Source organism: Oncorhynchus clarkii, chromosome 14 (assembly GCF_045791955.1).
Source record: "Oncorhynchus clarkii lewisi isolate Uvic-CL-2024 chromosome 14, UVic_Ocla_1.0, whole genome shotgun sequence".
Classification (NCBI taxonomy): Eukaryota; Metazoa; Chordata; class Actinopteri; order Salmoniformes; family Salmonidae; genus Oncorhynchus; species Oncorhynchus clarkii.
The window spans coordinates 22,715,472-22,732,988 of NC_092160.1; the positions used below are offsets into that span (position 1 = coordinate 22,715,472).

The 17,517-nt window shown below is 41.9% G+C and overlaps 1 protein-coding gene across 1 annotated transcript in view; it reads left to right on the top strand.

The window, feature by feature from the left end:
* Positions 1-10,464, top strand: part of LOC139366026 (ecto-NOX disulfide-thiol exchanger 2-like) — a 156,007-nt gene extending 145,543 nt beyond the window's left edge. The window contains exon 14 of the mRNA XM_071103105.1: positions 9,011-10,464. Within this exon, the coding sequence (XP_070959206.1) occupies positions 9,011-9,142 (132 nt within the window). The 3' untranslated portion in view covers positions 9,143-10,464. The remainder of the gene's footprint in view (positions 1-9,010) is intronic.
* Positions 10,465-17,517: the final 7,053 nt, after the last annotated feature.

The following is a 17,517-nucleotide window of genomic DNA, read 5'->3' on the forward strand; positions in this document are numbered from 1 at the left end:
AAGTGCTTTGAGAGACAAGTCAAGGACCATATCACCTCCACCTGACACCCTAGACCCACTCCAATTTGCTTACCGCCCAAATAGGTCCACAGACGATGCAATCTCAACCACACTGCACACTGCCCTAACCCATATGGACAAGAGAAATACCGAGAGACTGAAAAACAGATTCTATCTCAAGGCCATCAGACTGTTAAACAGCCACCAATAACATTGAGTGGCTGCTGCCAACACACTGACTCAACTCCAGCCACTTTAATAATGGGAATTGATGGGAAATGATGTAAAATATATCACTAGCCACTTTAAACAATGCTACCTAATATAATGTTTACATACCCTACATTATTCATCTCATATGTATACGTATATACTGTACTCTACATCATCTACTGCATCTTTATGTAATACATGTATCACTAGCCACTTTAACTATGCCACTTTGTTTATATACTCATCTCATATGTATATACTGTACTCAATACCATCTACTGCATCTTGCCTATGCCGCTCTGTACCATCACTCATTCATATATCTTTATGTACATATTCTTTATCCCCTTACACTTGTGTCTATAAGGTAGTAGTTTTGGAATTGTTAGCTAGATTACTTGTTGGTTATTACTGCATTGTCGGAACTAGAAGCACAAGCATTTCGCTACACTCGCATTAACATCTGCTAACCATGTGTATGTGACAAATAACATTTGATTTGATTTGATTTGATTTACTGTAGACACAAGGAAAGGATATCTCTCTGTATCTCCCAGTGCTTCAGTACTATATACATGAATATAGGATGTACAGTTAGAAGTTTACAAATACATTTAACTCAGTTTTCACAATTCCTGACATTTAAACCTCATCTTAGCTGTTAGGATCACCACTTTATTTTAAGAATGTGAAATGTCAGAATAATAGCAGAGAATTATTTATTTCAGCTTTTATTTCTTTCATCACATTCCCAGTGGGTCAGAAGTTTACATACACTCAATTAGTATTTGGAAGCATTGCGGGTAGTCTTCCACAAACTTCCCACAGTAAGTTGGGTGAATAAGTTGGCCCGTTCTTCCTGACATAGCTAGTTAGGTTTGTAGGCCTCCTTGCTCATACAGGCTTTTTCAGTTCTGCCCACAAATGTTCTACAGGATTAAGGTCAGGGCATTGTGATGGCCACTCCAATACCTTGACGTTGTTGTCCTTAAGCCATTTTGCCACAACTGGAAGTATGCTTGGGGTCATTGTCCATTTGGAAGTCCCATTTGCGACCAAGCTTTAACTTCCTGACTGATGTCTTGAGATGTTGCTTCAATATATCCACATATTTTTTTCCTCATGATGCCATCTATTTTGTGAAGTGCACCAGTCCCTCCTGCAGCAAAGCACTCACACAATATGATGCTGCCACCCCCGTGCTTCACGGTTGGGATGGTGTTCTTCGGCTTGCAATCCTCCCCCTTTTTCCTCCAAACATATTGATGGTCATTATGGCCAAACAGTTCTATTTTTGTTTCATCAGACCAGAGGACATTTCTCTAAAAGTACGATCTTTGTCCCCATGTGCAGTTGCAAACCGTAGTCTGGCTTTGTTATGGCGGATTTGGAGCAGTGGCTTCTTCCTTGCTGAGCGACCTTTCAGGTTATGTCGATATAGGACTCGTTTTTCTGTAGATATAGATACTTTTTGTGCCTGTTTCCTCCAGAATCTTCACAAGGTCCTTTGCTGTTGTTCTGGAATTGATTTACACTTTTCGCTTCAAAGTACGTTCATCTCTAGGAGACAGAACGCGTCTCCTTCCTGAGTGGTATGACGGCTGCGTGGTCCCATGGTGTTTATACTTGCGTACTATTGTTTGTACAGATGAACGTGGTACCTTCAGGCATTTGGAAATTGCTCCCATGGATGAACCAGACTTGTGGAGGTCTACTTTTTTTTCTGAGGTCTTGACTGATTTCTCTTGATTTTCCCATGAGGCACTGAGTTTGAAGGTAGGCCAGATACACCTCCAATTGACTCAAATGAGGTCAATTAGCCTACCAGAAGCTTCTAAAGCCATTACATAATTTTCTGGAATTTTCCAAGCTGTTTAAAGGCACAGTCAACTTAGTGTATGTAAACCTCTGACCCACTGGAATTGTGATACTGTGAATTATAAGTGAAATAATCTGTCTGTAAACAATTATTGGAAAAATGACTTGTGTCATGCACGAAGTAGATATCCTAACCGACTTGCCAAAACTATAGTTTTTTAACAAGAAATTTGTGAAGTGGTTGAAAAACTAGTTTTAATGACTCCAACCTGTGTATGTAAACTTCCGACAACTGTATCTCTATCTCCCATAGCTACAGTACAATAGACATGAATATATTATTTATCTCTGTATCTCCCAATGCTACAGTACTATAGACATGAATATAGGATATCCATCTGTATCTCCCAGTACTACAGTACTATAGACATGAATATAGGATATCCATCTCCCAGTGCTACAGTACTATAGACATGAATATAGGATATCTCTCTTTATTTCCCAGTGCTACAGTACTATAGACATGAATATAGGATATCTCTGCATCCCCCAGTGCTACAGTACTATAGACATTAATATAGGATATCTCTATTATCCCAGTGCTCTTGTGGAAGTGTCTCAGTGTGATTTCCCTGGACACTGAGACCTGTTACATCTGGATCCTTCCTGTCTCTCCCTGACGAAGCAGAGCGGTTTTATTTATTCTGACACTTTGCTAAAACACCCGTCTCCACGTTGGGCTCCTCAGGGGCCTTTCTGGGATCTCAGCACTCCTCTGCTCTCGACTGTCAGATTGATTCTGTTATTTTCTCTCCTCCACATATGACCACCACACTCACTGACACCTCCGCAAGGAGGCCTTCAGATATACTATATGGCCACTCTTACTGCTACCTCCATGAGGAGGCCCTCAGACATGACTACTCTTACTGCCCGCTCCATGACGAGGCCCTCAGACAGGACTACTCTTACTACTACCTCCATGATGAGGCCCTCAGACATGACTACTCTTACTGCTACCTCCATGAGGAGGCCCTCAGACATGACTACTCTTACTGCTACCTCCATGAGGAGGCCCTCAGACATGACTACTCTTACTGCTACCTCCATGACGAGGCCCTCAGACAGGACTACTCTTACTGCTACCTCCATGAGGAGGCCCTCAGACATGACTACTTACTGCTACCTCCATGATGAGGACCTCAGACATGACTCCTCTTACTGTTACCTCAATGTGGAGGCCCTCAGATATGACTACTCTTACTGCCACCTCCATGAGGAGGCCCTCGGATATGACTACTCTTACTGCTACCTCCATGACGAGGACCTCAGACATGACTCCTCTTACTGTTACCTCAATGTGGAGGCCCTCAGACATTACTATTCTTACTGTCACCTCTATGATGAAGTCCTCAGGCATGACTCCTCTTACTGCCACCTCCATGTGGAGGCACTCTTATACACTACTTTACCAAAAGTATGTGGATACCTGCTCGTCGAACATCTCATTCCAATATCATGGGCATTAATATGGAGTTGGTCCTCATTTTGCTGTTATAACAGCCTCCGCTGTTCTGGGAAGGCTTTCCACTAGATGTTGGAACATTGCTGCGGGAACTTGATTTGATTCAGCCACGAGAGCATTTGTGAGGTCAGACACTGACGTTGGTTGATTAGGCCTAGCTCGCAGTCATCGTTCCAATTCATCCCAAAGGTGTTCGATGGGGTTGAGGTCAGGGCTCTGTGCAGGCCAGTAAAGTTCTTCCACACCAATCTCGACAAACCATTTCTGTATGGAACTTGCTTTGTGCACGGGGGCATTGGCATGCTGAAACAGGAACGGACCTTCCCCAAACAGAAGAGCACTACCTTCCCCAAGACCTTCCCCAAACTGCCACACATTTGGAAAAACAGAATTATCATTGTATGCTGTAGCGTTAAGATTTCCCTTCACTGGACTAAGGGGCCTAGCCCGAACTATGAAAAACAGCCCCAGATCATTAAATCTCCTCCAACAACTTTACAGTTGGCCTATGCATTCGGCAGGTAGTGTTCTCCTGGCTTCCCCCAAATCTAGATTAGTCCGTCGGACTGTCAGATGGTGAAGTGTGATTCATCACTCCAGAGAATGTGTTTCCACGGCTCCAGAGTCCAATGGCGGCGAGAGTCACACCACTCCAGTTGTCACTTCACATTGCACATTGTGATCTCAGGCTTGTATGCGGCTGCTCGGCCATGGAAACCCATTTCATGAATCTCCCGATGAACAGTTCTTGTGCTGACATTGCTTTCAGAGGCAGTTTAGAACTCGGTACTCTGTGTTGCAACCGAGAATAGACAATTTTTACAACCTCTCTGCACTTATCAACACACTGACTCATTCCTTCTTTCTTCGTTTGGGTTTTCCATTAAGGTCTGAAGGTGTGTTTGTTCCCACGCTGCTTCTCTGTAACACCACACAACAAGTCCACAGAGCTTTGTCAACAGTCATCACTGGATTCTCCACTAACTACATTACTCTCTACTTATCTACTGTGTTCATGATTCACTACTACATTGTTAAAGATGACACACCATTGACATCTTCATGATATAGTGTTTAATACATACCGACAGGGTTTTACCCATCTGGTACTTACAAATGTTTTTTCTCCGTATACAATGATACAGTGCTTCCTGCTGTCATTGATTTGTGTAATCTCACCTTTTAAAAGTGACGCTATATCCTAGTTTGATGCTATTGCATATGTACAGTTGAAGTCGGAAGTTTACATACACCTTAGCCAAATACATTTAAACTCAGTTTTTCACAATTCCTGACATTTAATCCTAGTAAAAATTCCCTGTCTTAGGTCAGTTAGTATAACCACTTTATTTTAAGAATGTGAAATGTCAGAATAATAGTAGAGAGAATGATTTATTTCAGTTTTTGCTTCTTTCATCACATTCCCAGTGGGTAAGAAGTTTACATACACTCAAATAGTATTTGGTAGCATTGCCTTTAAATTGTTTAACTTGGGTCAAACATTAATGGGTGGCCTTCCACAAGCTTCCCACAAGAAGTTGGGTGAATTTTGGCCCATTCCTCCTGACAGAGCTGGTGTAACTGAGTCAGGTTTGTGGGCCTCCTTGCTCGCACACACTTTTTCAGTTCTGCCCACACATTTTCTATGGGATTGAGGTCAGGAATTTGTGATGGCCACTCCAATACCTTGACTTTGTTGTCCTTATGCCATTTTGCCACAACTTTGGAAGTATGCTTGGGGTCATTGTCCATTTGGAAGACCCATTTGCGAGCAAGCTTTAACCTCCTGACTGATGTCTTGAGATGTTGCTTCAATATATCTGCATCATTTTCCTAACTCATGATGCCATCTATTTTGTGAAGTGCACCAGTCCCTCCTGCAGTAAAGTGCCCCCACAACAAGATGCTGCCACCCCCGTGCTTTACGGTTGGAATGGTGTTCTTCGGCTTGCAATCCTCCCCCTTTTCCCTCCAAACATAATGATGGTCATTATGGCCAAACAGTTCTATTTTTGTTTCATCAGACCAGAGGACATTTCTCCAAAAGTACGATCTTTGTACCCATGTGCAGTTGCAAACCGTAGTCTGGCTTTTTTTATGGTGGTTTTGGAGCAGTGGCTTCTTCCTTGCTGAGCAGCCTTTCATGTTATGACGATATAGGACTCGTTTTACTGTGGATATAGAAACTTTCCTCCAGCATCTTCACAAGGTCCTGTTGTTCTGGGATTGATTTGCACTTTTCGCACCAAAGTACGTTCATCTTTAGGAGACAGAATGCATCTCCTTCCTGAGCGGTATGATGGCTGCGTGGTCCCATGGTGTTTATACTTGCGTACTATTGTTTGTACAGATGAACGTGGTACCTTCAGGCATTTGGAAATTGCTCCCATGGATGAACCAGACTTGTGGAGGTCTACATTTTTTTCTGAGGTCTTAACTGATTTCTCTTGATTTTCCCATGATGTCAAGCAAAGTTTGAAGGTAGGCCTTGAAATACATCCACAGATACACCTCCAATTGACTCAAATGAGATCAATTAGCCTACCAGAAGCTTCTAAAGCCATGACATCATTTTCTGGAATTTTCCAAGCTGATTAAAGGCACAGTCAACTTAGTCTAATGTAACTTCTGATGTCATGTGATGCCGGGAATTATAAGTGAAATAATCTGTCTGTAAACAATTTTTGGAAAAATTACTTGTGTCATGCACAAAGTAGATGTCCTAACCAACTTGCCAAAACTATTGTTTTTTAACAAGAAATTTGTGGAGTGGTTGAAAACGAGTTTTAATGATTCCAACCTAAGTGTATGTAAACTTCTGACTTCAACTGTAGGTGTGGGTTTGTCAAATCAAATCAAATGTTATTGGTCACATACACATGGTTACCAGATGTTATTGTGAGTGTAGCGAAATGCTTTTGAAATGTTTCTAGATCCAACAGTGCAACAGTATCTAACAGGTAATATCTAACAATTCCACAACAAAACCTAATATTTATCAAATTCCACAACAAAATCTTATACACACAATCTAGTAAAGGAATGGGATAAGAATATATAAGTATAAAATATTTGGATGAGCAGTGACAGAGCGGCTAAGATGCAATAGATAGTGAAGGATATAGTATACATAATATACATATGAGATGAGTAATGCGAGATATGTAAACATTCTTAAAGTGGCATTATTAAAGTGACTAGTGTTCCATTTTTTGAAGTGGCCAGCTGTAGGTAGGCAGCTGCCTCTCTGTGCTAGTGGTGGTTGTTTAACAATCTAATTACCTTGAGATAGAAGCTAATATTCAATCTCTCTGTCCCAGCTTTGATGCACCTGTACTGACCTCGCCTTCTGGACAGAAGCATGGTGAACATGCAGTGGCTCGGGTGGTTATTTTCCCTGATTATCTTTTTTGCATTCCTGTGACATCGGGTGTTGTAGGTGTCCTGGAGGGCAGGTAGTTTGCCCCATGTGATGCATTGTGCAGACCGCACCACCCTCTGGAGAGCCTTGCAGTTGTGGGTGGTGCAGTTCCCATACCAGTCGGTGATACAGCCCGACAGGATGCTCTCAATTGTGCACCTGTAAAAGCTAGTGAGGGTTTTTGGTGACAAGCCAAATTCTTTCAGCCTCCTGAGGTTGAAGAGTTGTAGTGGGACCTTCTTCACCACACTGTCTGTGTGCGTGGACCATTTCAGTTTGTCTGTGATATTCTCCACTGCTGTCCCGTCAATGTGGATAGGGGGGTGCTCCCTTTGCTGTTTCCTGAAGTCCACAATCATCTCTTTTGTTTTGCTGACATTGAGTGAGAGGTTATTTTCCTGACACCACATTCCGAGGGCCCTCACCTCCTCCCTGTAGGCTGTCTCGTTGTTGTTGGTAATCAAGCCTAACACTGTTGTGTAGTCTGCAAACTTCATGATTAAGTTGGAGGTGTGCATTGCCACGCAGTCGTGGGTGAACAGGGAGTACAGAAGGGGGCTGAGAACGCACCCTTGTGGGACCCCAGTGTTGAGGATCAGCAGAGTCGAGATGTTGTTTCCTACCTTCACCACCTTGGGGCGGCCCGTCAGGAAGTCCAGGAACCAGTTGCACAGGGCGGGGTCAAGACCCAGGGTCTCAAGCTTAATGATGAGTTTGGAGGGTACTATGGTATTGAATGCTGAGCTGTAGTCAATGAACAGCATTCTTGCATAGGTATTCCTCTTGTCCAGATGGGATAGGGCAATGTGCAGTGTGATGGTGATTGCATCGTCTGTGGACCTATTGGGGCGGTAAGCAAATTGAAGTGGGTCTAGAGTGTCAGGTAGGGTGGAGGTGATATAGTCCTTGACTAGTCTCTCAAAGCACTTCATGATGACAGAAGTGAGTGCTACAGGGCGATAGTCATTTAGTTCAGTTACCTTAGCTTTCTTGGGAACAGGAACAATGGTGCCCATCTTGAAGTATGTGGGGACAGCAGACTGGGATAGGGATTGATTTAATATGTCCGTAAACACACCAGCCAGCTGGTCTGTGCATGCTCTGAGGACAAGACTAGAAATGCCGTCTGGGCTGGCAGCCTTGCGAGGGTTAACACATTTAAATATTTACTCACGTCGGCCACGGAGAAGGAGAGACTAGAGTCTTTGGTAGCAGGCTGCGTCAGTGGCACTGTATTGTCCTCAAAGCGTGCAAAGAAGTTGTTTAATTTCTCTGGCAGCCAAGACCTCGATGTCCACGACGGGCTGGTTTTCTTTTTGGAATCTGAGATTGTCTGTAGACCCTGCCACATACGTCTCGTGTTTGAGCCTTTGAATTGCGACTCCACTTTGTCTATATACTGACACTTTGCTTGATTGATTGCCTTACTGAGGGAATAACTACACTGTTTATATTCGGCCATATTTCCAGTCGCCTTGCCATGATTAAATGTGATGGTATGTGTTTTCAGTTATGCGCGAATTATGCCATCAATCCATGGTTTCTGGTTAGGGAAGGTGTTAATAGTCACAGTGTGTACAACATCTCCTATACACTTCCTTATAAACTCGCTCACCGAGTCAGCGTATACTGTACGTCAATGTTATTATCTGAGGCAACCCAGAACATATCCCAGTCCATGTGATCGAAGCAATCTTGAAGCATGGAATCCGATTGGTCAGACCAGAAATAGATAGCACAGGCGTTTCCTGTTTTAGTTACTGCCTATATGAGGAGAGCAACAAGATGAGGTCATGGTCAGATTTGCTAAAAGGTGGACGGGGGAGGGCCTTGTATGCAATCATCTTGTGATGAGTATTGTGTTGGTGTTGGCGTTTGTCACTCAGATCAGTTCATCTGAGATGTGGGGCTCTTTGAGTTTGTAGGAGTGTGTATCAAATCTGTGTGTTACGTTTGTATTGTGATTGTATCTGTGGATGTGTGTCAGTGTATGTATCAAATCTGTATTTATAGTGTGTGTGTGTGTGTTTCAGATAAACACCGGACAGGTGGGGGCTCTACTGGGTCGGCTGCCCTGTACCTTCAGACAGGAGCTGACAGGGGTGGGTGCCAGCCTGGAGAAACGCTGGAAGTTCTGTGGTTTCGAGGGAATCAAGACCAAATAGAGCATTACAGAGACACAGCGGATATCACAGAGACACAGAAGAAACAGCATTAGGCTGCATTATGAGGACACTGAGGAAACAACCTCTGTGTACGTGACAGAGAGGGTGACTCGTCTCCAGGGTGACACCTCCAACACCACACTGCTCTGCTCTGTGCCCGACTCTGCAATGCCTCATGAGATAGAACACTGGGAGTCCCAGAGGAGTATCAGTCCAAAGGTGCCAGGGGATTGATTGGCTGTTAGTCCATCACATTGGTGGATTGAACCGTTCTCAGAGCCTCTAACTGGTTAACTCTGCTGTCAATCAACCAAGACTACTACCCAGGGCCACGTTCAGTTGCCAAACGTTGTTGAAAGTTGCAAATAGAAATGCCATGAATAGCCAACATGATTCCTCAGTCAACGAGTTCGGAAAGGCATGTTTGTTCTATGTTGTACATTTCTATCGGAAAGTTCCTAAATGTTGTGGTCTGCTGAACGTGCCCCAGGGAGGATATCAGGGTCTGCTGAACACTTTCCACCTCCTTCTGCCTTTCTCTTTTCTCTCTTTTGTTCCTTGTTTGGGAAATTCTATAAATAGATTGTATATATTACCATACTTTTTGTATGGGCATCGTCATACCAGATGATTTCAGGAGCTATCAGGTGGTTGTTGTTTGTTTTCCATGTGAACCAACTGAAAATTCTCAACCAATGTGTATTCAGTTTTAATTTAGTATTCAGCGCTCTTTGTTTGAACTCAAAGAATAATCAAGGACCAACAATTAGCATTTCTTATGCCCAAGTCTAGCTAGTCCCTCCCTGCTACAATCTGCATTTTTCTGTTTGGTACCTAATGAACACAACCCTGGTAAACATAATGGACTTCCAGCAGTTGGCAGGGGTAATAGCGTTTTTATGAGTATACTTTCATGTGGTAGGGGTGTTAGGTAATCTAGGTTAGAGCGTTGGGCCTGTAACCAAAAGGTCTCTAGTCGAATCCCGAGCTGACAAGGAGAAAAATCTGTTGATGTGCTCTTGAGCAAGGCACTTAACCCTAATTGCACCAGGTTTGCTGTTGATAATGGCAGACCCTAGCTATGATCCCACTCTCCGAGGGTGGATACAAAAACCACATTTCCAATTCACACGTGTATTAATACACACTTGTACATGTGTGAAATAGAACAAATATAAGCACCCACCAAATTATTATTACGCAGTGCCTTCCTGTTGTGGCTAGTTCATTTGAGGATTGTTGGGATTGCTTGTTTGTATGTTTTTATTTTCTTATTTTACTTGATATCAACCATACTTGATGTCTTACTGTGTAAAAAAAAAGTGTTATCATCATATACAGCATAGCAGTACAGTGCCCCTGGAGAAAGTTAGGGTTAAGTGCATTGCTCAATGGCACATTGACAGATGTTTTCACCTTGTCAGCTCGGGTATTCAAACCACGGAACTTGCTGTTACTGGCCCAACGCTCCTGCCGTTACTTGACCAGCCAATCATTTGATGTACATTTTTGTGTCGTTATTTGAAGATGTTTGGTGAAGTGCGTTTTGATAAAAATGTTAGTTTGATGACACGATGATGTGATTTGTTTTGTCAGAGGGTAAACATGATTTACATGCATCTCAAACAGCTTAGAGCATAACATTAGGGGGTTATGCGGTGTGTAAAAGTGAACAACCATATCCTGAAATGCAACAGCGATAGGTTAAGGCTACTACATGATACTTACATTTGACCTATACCCATTATGAGGTTGCTACAACGTATGAATGAAAGTTTACAATGTAGGTAGATAGACAGTGACATTCAATATCACATTGCACACTCTTCCCTGCGTCTAGCTGATATAGGGTGTAATCATTAGTCCAACAGTTGCAAACAAGAGTTTATTTTGGACAAATTCAGGTATGTTTATCCACCTTTTGTTTCCGTTTAAGAAGTGTTTTTCAACAGAATCGGCGGAATGAATACCCCTGATCACGCGTAAACACAGTTTACTTTCATAGCCGCCACGTTGTATTCTTTCTCGCAACTCTCCTCCTCTCACCTCTTCCATTTGCTTGTGGAATTAAACACACAACACATCAGCTGTATGTGACCAAGAAAAAAAACGTTCCAAGCCAAACCTCTGCACACAGCCGACATCATTGTCAGAATATTAGCTAAAGTAACGTCATAGTCAGCATAGCTAATAGAACTAATGCGCTAGTAAACCCGCTACAATCATGCAGTAACATTACTGTACAGTCAGTAAGCAGTTATACCGGCGGGCCACGGTGGCAATACATTTAGTAATACCAAAAGCTTACCTTGACTTGGAAGAGTTCCAGTGTAGTGTTGGAAAGTCATAGCCAGCTAGCTAACATAGCATCCCTCTGTTTAAGCAGGGTGTTTCAGTAGGCTAAACTAGCTAGCTGCAATGGCTAGCTAAGTAACTGAAACTGAAAGTGAAAAAGAATGACGAAATCTCTCTCTCTATTTCTCTCTTGCATCTCCTTAATTTTGGAAGGAATTAATTTGTTCAAAACTGTTCAACTATTGTCTTTCTCTCTCTTTGAGTCAACTACTCACCACATGTTGTACACTGCAGTGCTCGCTAGCTGTAGCTTATGCTTTCAGTACTAGAGTAATTCTTTGATCCTTTGATTGGGTGGAAAACATGTCAGTTCATGCTGCAAGAGCTCTGATAGGCTGGAGGACGTCCTCCAGAAGTTGTCAACAATTACTGTGTAAGTCTATGGAACGTGGTGAGAACTATGAGCCTCCTAGGTTTTGTATTGAAGTCAATGTATCCAGAGGAGGACGGAAGCTAGCTGTCCTCCGGCTACACATTGGAGCTACCCTACAGAGTGCTGTTGAGGCTACTGTAGACCTTCTTTGCGAAATTGTGTTTTAATCCGTTATTTGGTGAGGTGATTATATTTAGTATAGTTTTATCTAAAATTGATACCTTTTTTAAATGTTTCACAATTTTTTCTAATCAGGTCACATGGTTTAAAAAACTCCTGGAAAACTCCTGGCCTTGGGGAGGATGAAAACCCTGTCACACTGCAGCAACCATGTACTGTTCATATTAGTTATATTTTTAAAGAAGGACTAGGGAGGGTTTCCTATACACAGAGAAGGCAACATGATTGGACAATTAAACTGACAGGGCTTAGCTTGCTATATGCGGTTTTGCATCTTGTAGTCCTGCACTATGCAACTGTAGGTCTAATTAAACTGGGGTCCGAGGAGGTACTGCAGGGGTTTTGTGATCAAAATATTTTGCTGCAACAGAATAACATTGTGGATAGCATTTTTATGTCTCTGTGTTCAGTATGAAGGAAGTTATAGGTAGTTTCACAAGCCAATACTAACTAGCATTAGCACAATGACTGGAAGTCTGCAGGAACAGTTAGCAGGTTAGCTGTTCCTCTTCTTTCAACTCTGGGGAAGTAGAGAAAGGGCTTCATTGCTAAAATCTCAAACTATTCCTTTAAAATGGAGGAAACTACATAGGAGCTAATTACATAATTGTGAACAATTATTTATTTGCTTTTATTTTTGCATGTGCTAAACAATTACAGTTTCAAGATACAATACATATACATACTGTATGTACGGTTCAGTAGGGGGGAAAACAAGTACAATGTCCGAACTGGTCATTTCGCTGCCACAGAGTTTGCCCTACAAAGACCCACAAGACAGGATTGTCCTCTGAATCATGGCCTATTTGCCCTTTCATTAAAGTGCTAGTCCATTAGGCAAAATATTAATATCTTGCCTATTAAGATCAAAGAAACAGTATACCATATCTCCCAGTATGCTGATGCCATCTTACTGTATTTGTCCGATGTCTCTAATTCTATACCATACGGACATGACATCTTTAAAGATTTAGGCTCTTTATCTGGATATAAATGTAACTGGTCCAGGTCTATCTTAATGCCTCTAAATCCCACAGTCGAACAAGTCAGATTACCTTCTTACCTATCGCTTTAAAAAATAAGGGATTTACATACCTGGGCATTCAAATTCGATCCAATTTGCAACTCATGATTAATGAGAATTTTAGTGCAACATAAATAAAAAAGATCTAAGTAGATGGTCCCCACTTCATGTTACTCTTTATGCTAGAGTTTCGTTATTAAAATGAATGTCCTCCCCCGTATGAGTTTCTTGTTTTCAATGCTTCCTCATTATTCTTTAAGGACATAAATAGATATCTCGGTGAGAAATGTAATTTGGAATGGTAAACGTCCTAAAATTAGTATGGAGGGATTTCTCTACCCAACTTTAAACTCTGCTATTGGGCATTTAAGCTGTCACTGAGTATTTGGCTTGAATCTTCATCTGATGTGCGTTGGCGGAAATAGAGGAGGCCAAGTCTCACCCAATTAGAATTCAGGACCTTCCTTCTTCTGAGATAAAGCTAAAAAACTGCCTAATATTTTCTGGGATCTATTGTAAAAAATCTAAATAAATCAGATTGTCAATAGCTAGCTATCAAAATAAAACAAACACTTATGTTTGGTTAACCTCTCTTCATAGCTCTAACAAGCAAACAGACTTTATAACTGGTACTTGGTGGTCTCTTTTTAAATAGCAGATAGCCAACTAATGCTAACTATGGACAGACAGCATAGCTATGAAGTAGCTTAATTTAGCTAGATAACTTGATAGAAAATGTTTCTAACAAGGAAGAAAAGGAACTTACCCGAAATGCCCAGACAACTAGAATTGCCTGCCAGAGACTTTTTTCAGCTTGTAGTCCTAAAAAACGGATATGAGTTAACTGTGGTTTGTTCAGTCCGTCCTATGGGGAGAGTTAATGGGGAAAGAATAGGGTGTTGGGATAAATGCAGAAAATAAGGTCTGTGGTTAACACAGGCTTAGGAGATCTTATACATTTGGTTCTGTGAGATAATATCATTCAGCTAACATCACCTTTATGAATTGTGAAGCATTTTATGTGCTTTTTGTTCATTAAAGATGTCCATTAATTCTAATCCACATACCGTGAAACTGAATCTCAAATAGACGCCTGTCCCTTTTAATAGGGACACACATTTCAGCAAATAACCTCCTGTTTCAAATTAACACAGAGTGTAAATTAATTGTTTAGGAGTGTACTTCAGTGAGTACAGTAAAGATTACACAAAAGAAGAACAACATTATTGCCATGCATGAAACAGCAGGGTGATTTGACATGTTTGTAATGAACACAAGGGGCGACAGAGAGCTGGTTTCAAGCGCAGGGCGCACCAGGTGTTTATTGCATAGGACCACAGGGGCAGGCAGAAGGCCATACACAGGGGGTCCAAAAGGTCTAAAAGGGAAACAGTACAGGCAGGGAAAAGGCTAGTTAAGTAGTCCGGGAGATCAGGCAATAGGTAGACAACAGGAAATCCGATAGGCTAAAGTACAGGCAGGGAATAGACATCGTTAGTGAGGCAGGCAAAAACTATCATACACGGGAGGATTAAATTACGGGGAAACCAGCGCTCTGAAGACGTGTGTCACAAAACAAACAATACCTCACAGTAATGGGGTGCAAAGAACTGAACTAAGTGGTGTGTGATAATGACATACAGGTGTGTGAACAGGTGATTAGAATTCAGGTGATTGGGATCTGGAGAGTGAGCTGCGTTGAGGGGATCTAGGTGTTTGAGAGTGTGGGCTGGAAAGTGAGCTGCGTTCAGGGGATCTACGTGTTTGAGGATGTGAATTGGAAGCAGACATTGCAATGCTCGGCTTAACTAGTGGTCTTACTTCAGTATTCAATGTTTGTCCAGGGAGGGATAAACATCTATGGTGAAGTGAAAGTGGGTAAGGGTTAAGGTTGACGGTTAAGCATAAACAACTTGACGATTAAATTGCTCCTAGTGGATGGTTTTAAAGGCAACTCCCAATGTCATGGGAACCTGGACAAACGTTGAATACTAAAGTCTATCTGGTATGATTGTGTTGCAACTACACGGGATACAAGGTGCAAGGAGGTGCAATAACTAAGAGAATGATGCTGAAACACAAAATAAGGGGTATACGTATGATAGGCAGCCTATAGTCTCTGTGATGGATTTGTTACTATAATGTTTATACGGGTCGTACTGGTCACAATAAACAGTGTGGGAGTTTTTTCAACATTTTATTTAGCAAAAGCTGTTTCCAGAAAGGAAATAGACGCCTGGCTCAAATAGAAGCCTGTCTCTAATAAGCGCCATTGTGTTCAGTGATTGAAGCAAATAAACCCCTGGGCTATTAACTGATTTTCCCTTTCAGTCAGTCACTCGATACAACATACTATGGAGGAGTCAACGAACAATCATATTCACCTGAAGAAAACAGAAATCACGCCCAATGGGCCAATGGATGCCGAGCCCGCCCTCGGAAGCCCTGCCTTCCTAGCTATAATACCAGGGCTAGCATCCATTTCCTCAATTCTTTGCTCTTCAGCTTCCCTGAAGAAAGAACGAATCACGCAATTTTCAAACTATTCATGCAGACGAAGACTATGAGATTTGGCTCCGGCATAGGTGTCTTTTATTGGGAAGAGAGTACTCGTCCATCTAGTTGTTGACAGTTTTGGGTCTTGGTTTCGGTTTTTGTGTTTGCTAAAAATCCATTACTTTCTGCTCTGCTTGTGGAGCCAGTGCTTCTTTGCTTGAGTAAGATGGCCAGTGGTTAAGTTCAAAAAGGCTAACCAGCCAAGTTTGAAACTCCGACCATGCCCTAGTGCTGTCCTGTTTACCTGGGGTGGCTTTGGCTCAGACCAATTGATGTGACCAATGTCGCCCACTGGGCTCAACTTCCAGTGGATGTTGGGCTGACTTTGTGAGAAAGATTGGGGCTGCTGGCGAAGGGTCTTCCGGCGAAGCAATCTCGGGAATTGGGATGTCTAAGGCCAGGAAAGAGCAGCAGCGGTGGTCGGAGTTGATAGGGGTGTCATCCCAGCCGAGTGAGGCTCACTCCGGTTTCTCTGGCAGTGTTCAGAGTCCAGATTCCAGGAATGATATACTATCCTTGGTTGGCCCTGGAGGGTTTTCAGAGTGTAAAATGGACGACATCATTCTGGAACAGTCTAAAGCCCGGGCTTTGGATTCGCCATGAGAGGGTGAACTATTAGGGCAGCAGATCACCTGGGGGTGGATTGGCCGACTTCTCCCCCGCAGTTCCTCCAGGTTTTGGGGAGGGTATTTACCTCCTGTCCCTGCAGCGGTGAAGTGTCGCCTATCCCTGTTTAAAGATTTTGCCGACGAGCTAAAGTACACCTGGAATTTCATTCAGCCAGGCTGGTGCTACCAGGTTATGGCGAATTCATGAATGTACATTGTATGGAAGAAGGGGCTCGTTGCACACCACCTATGGATGGAAGAGTGTGCAAAGCTGTCATCAAGGCAAAGGGTAGCTACTTTAAAGAATCTCAAATATAAAATATATTTAGATTTGTTTAACACTTTTCTGGTTTCTACATAATTCCATATGTGTTATTTCATAGTTTTGATGTCTTGACTATTATTCTACAATGTAAAAAAAAAAGAAAAACCCTTGAATGAGAAGGTGTATTCAAACTTTTGACTGGTACTGTATATACGGATTTAAAAAAATGCTCACCCATTTACCCACAATACCCATAATTTCAAAGTGAAAACATATTTTTTGCAAATTTACTGAAAATGAAACACATAAATATCTAATTTACATAAGTATTCATAACCCTGAGTCAATACATATTATAATCACTTTTGGTAGCGGTTAAAGCTTTCTGGGTATGTCTCAAAGAGCTTCACTCACCTGGATTATAAACTTTTTGCCCATTGTTCTTTTCAAAATTCTTCAAGTTCGGAAAATTTGGCTGTTGATCAGTGCTAGAAAACCATTATCAAGTCTTGCCATAGATTTTTGGCCACTCAGGAACATTCACTATCTTCTTGGTAAGCAACTCCAGTGTAGATTTTGTCTTGTGTTTTAGGTTATTCTCCTGCTGAAAGGTGAATTAATCGTCCCAGTGTCAGGTGCAAAGCAGACAGAACCAGATTTTCCTCTAGGATTTTGCCTGTGCTTAGGTCCATTTTTTTCTATTTTTATCCTGAAAAACTCTCTAATGATTATAAGCATACCCATAATATGATGCAGCAAAGATTATGCTTGAAAATATGGAGATGGGTAGTGTGTAATGTGTTGTATTGGATTTGCCCCAAAAAGTGAATTGCTATGCGAAATGTTTCGTGGAATTTCTTTAGTGCATTCTTTATACAGGATGCATGTTTTGGGATATTTTTATTCTGTACAAGCTTACATTATTTCACCCATTCAATTACATTAAAAAGGGTTGAATGCTTATTGACTCAAGACATTCACCTTTTCATTTTTTATGAATTTGTACAAATAAAA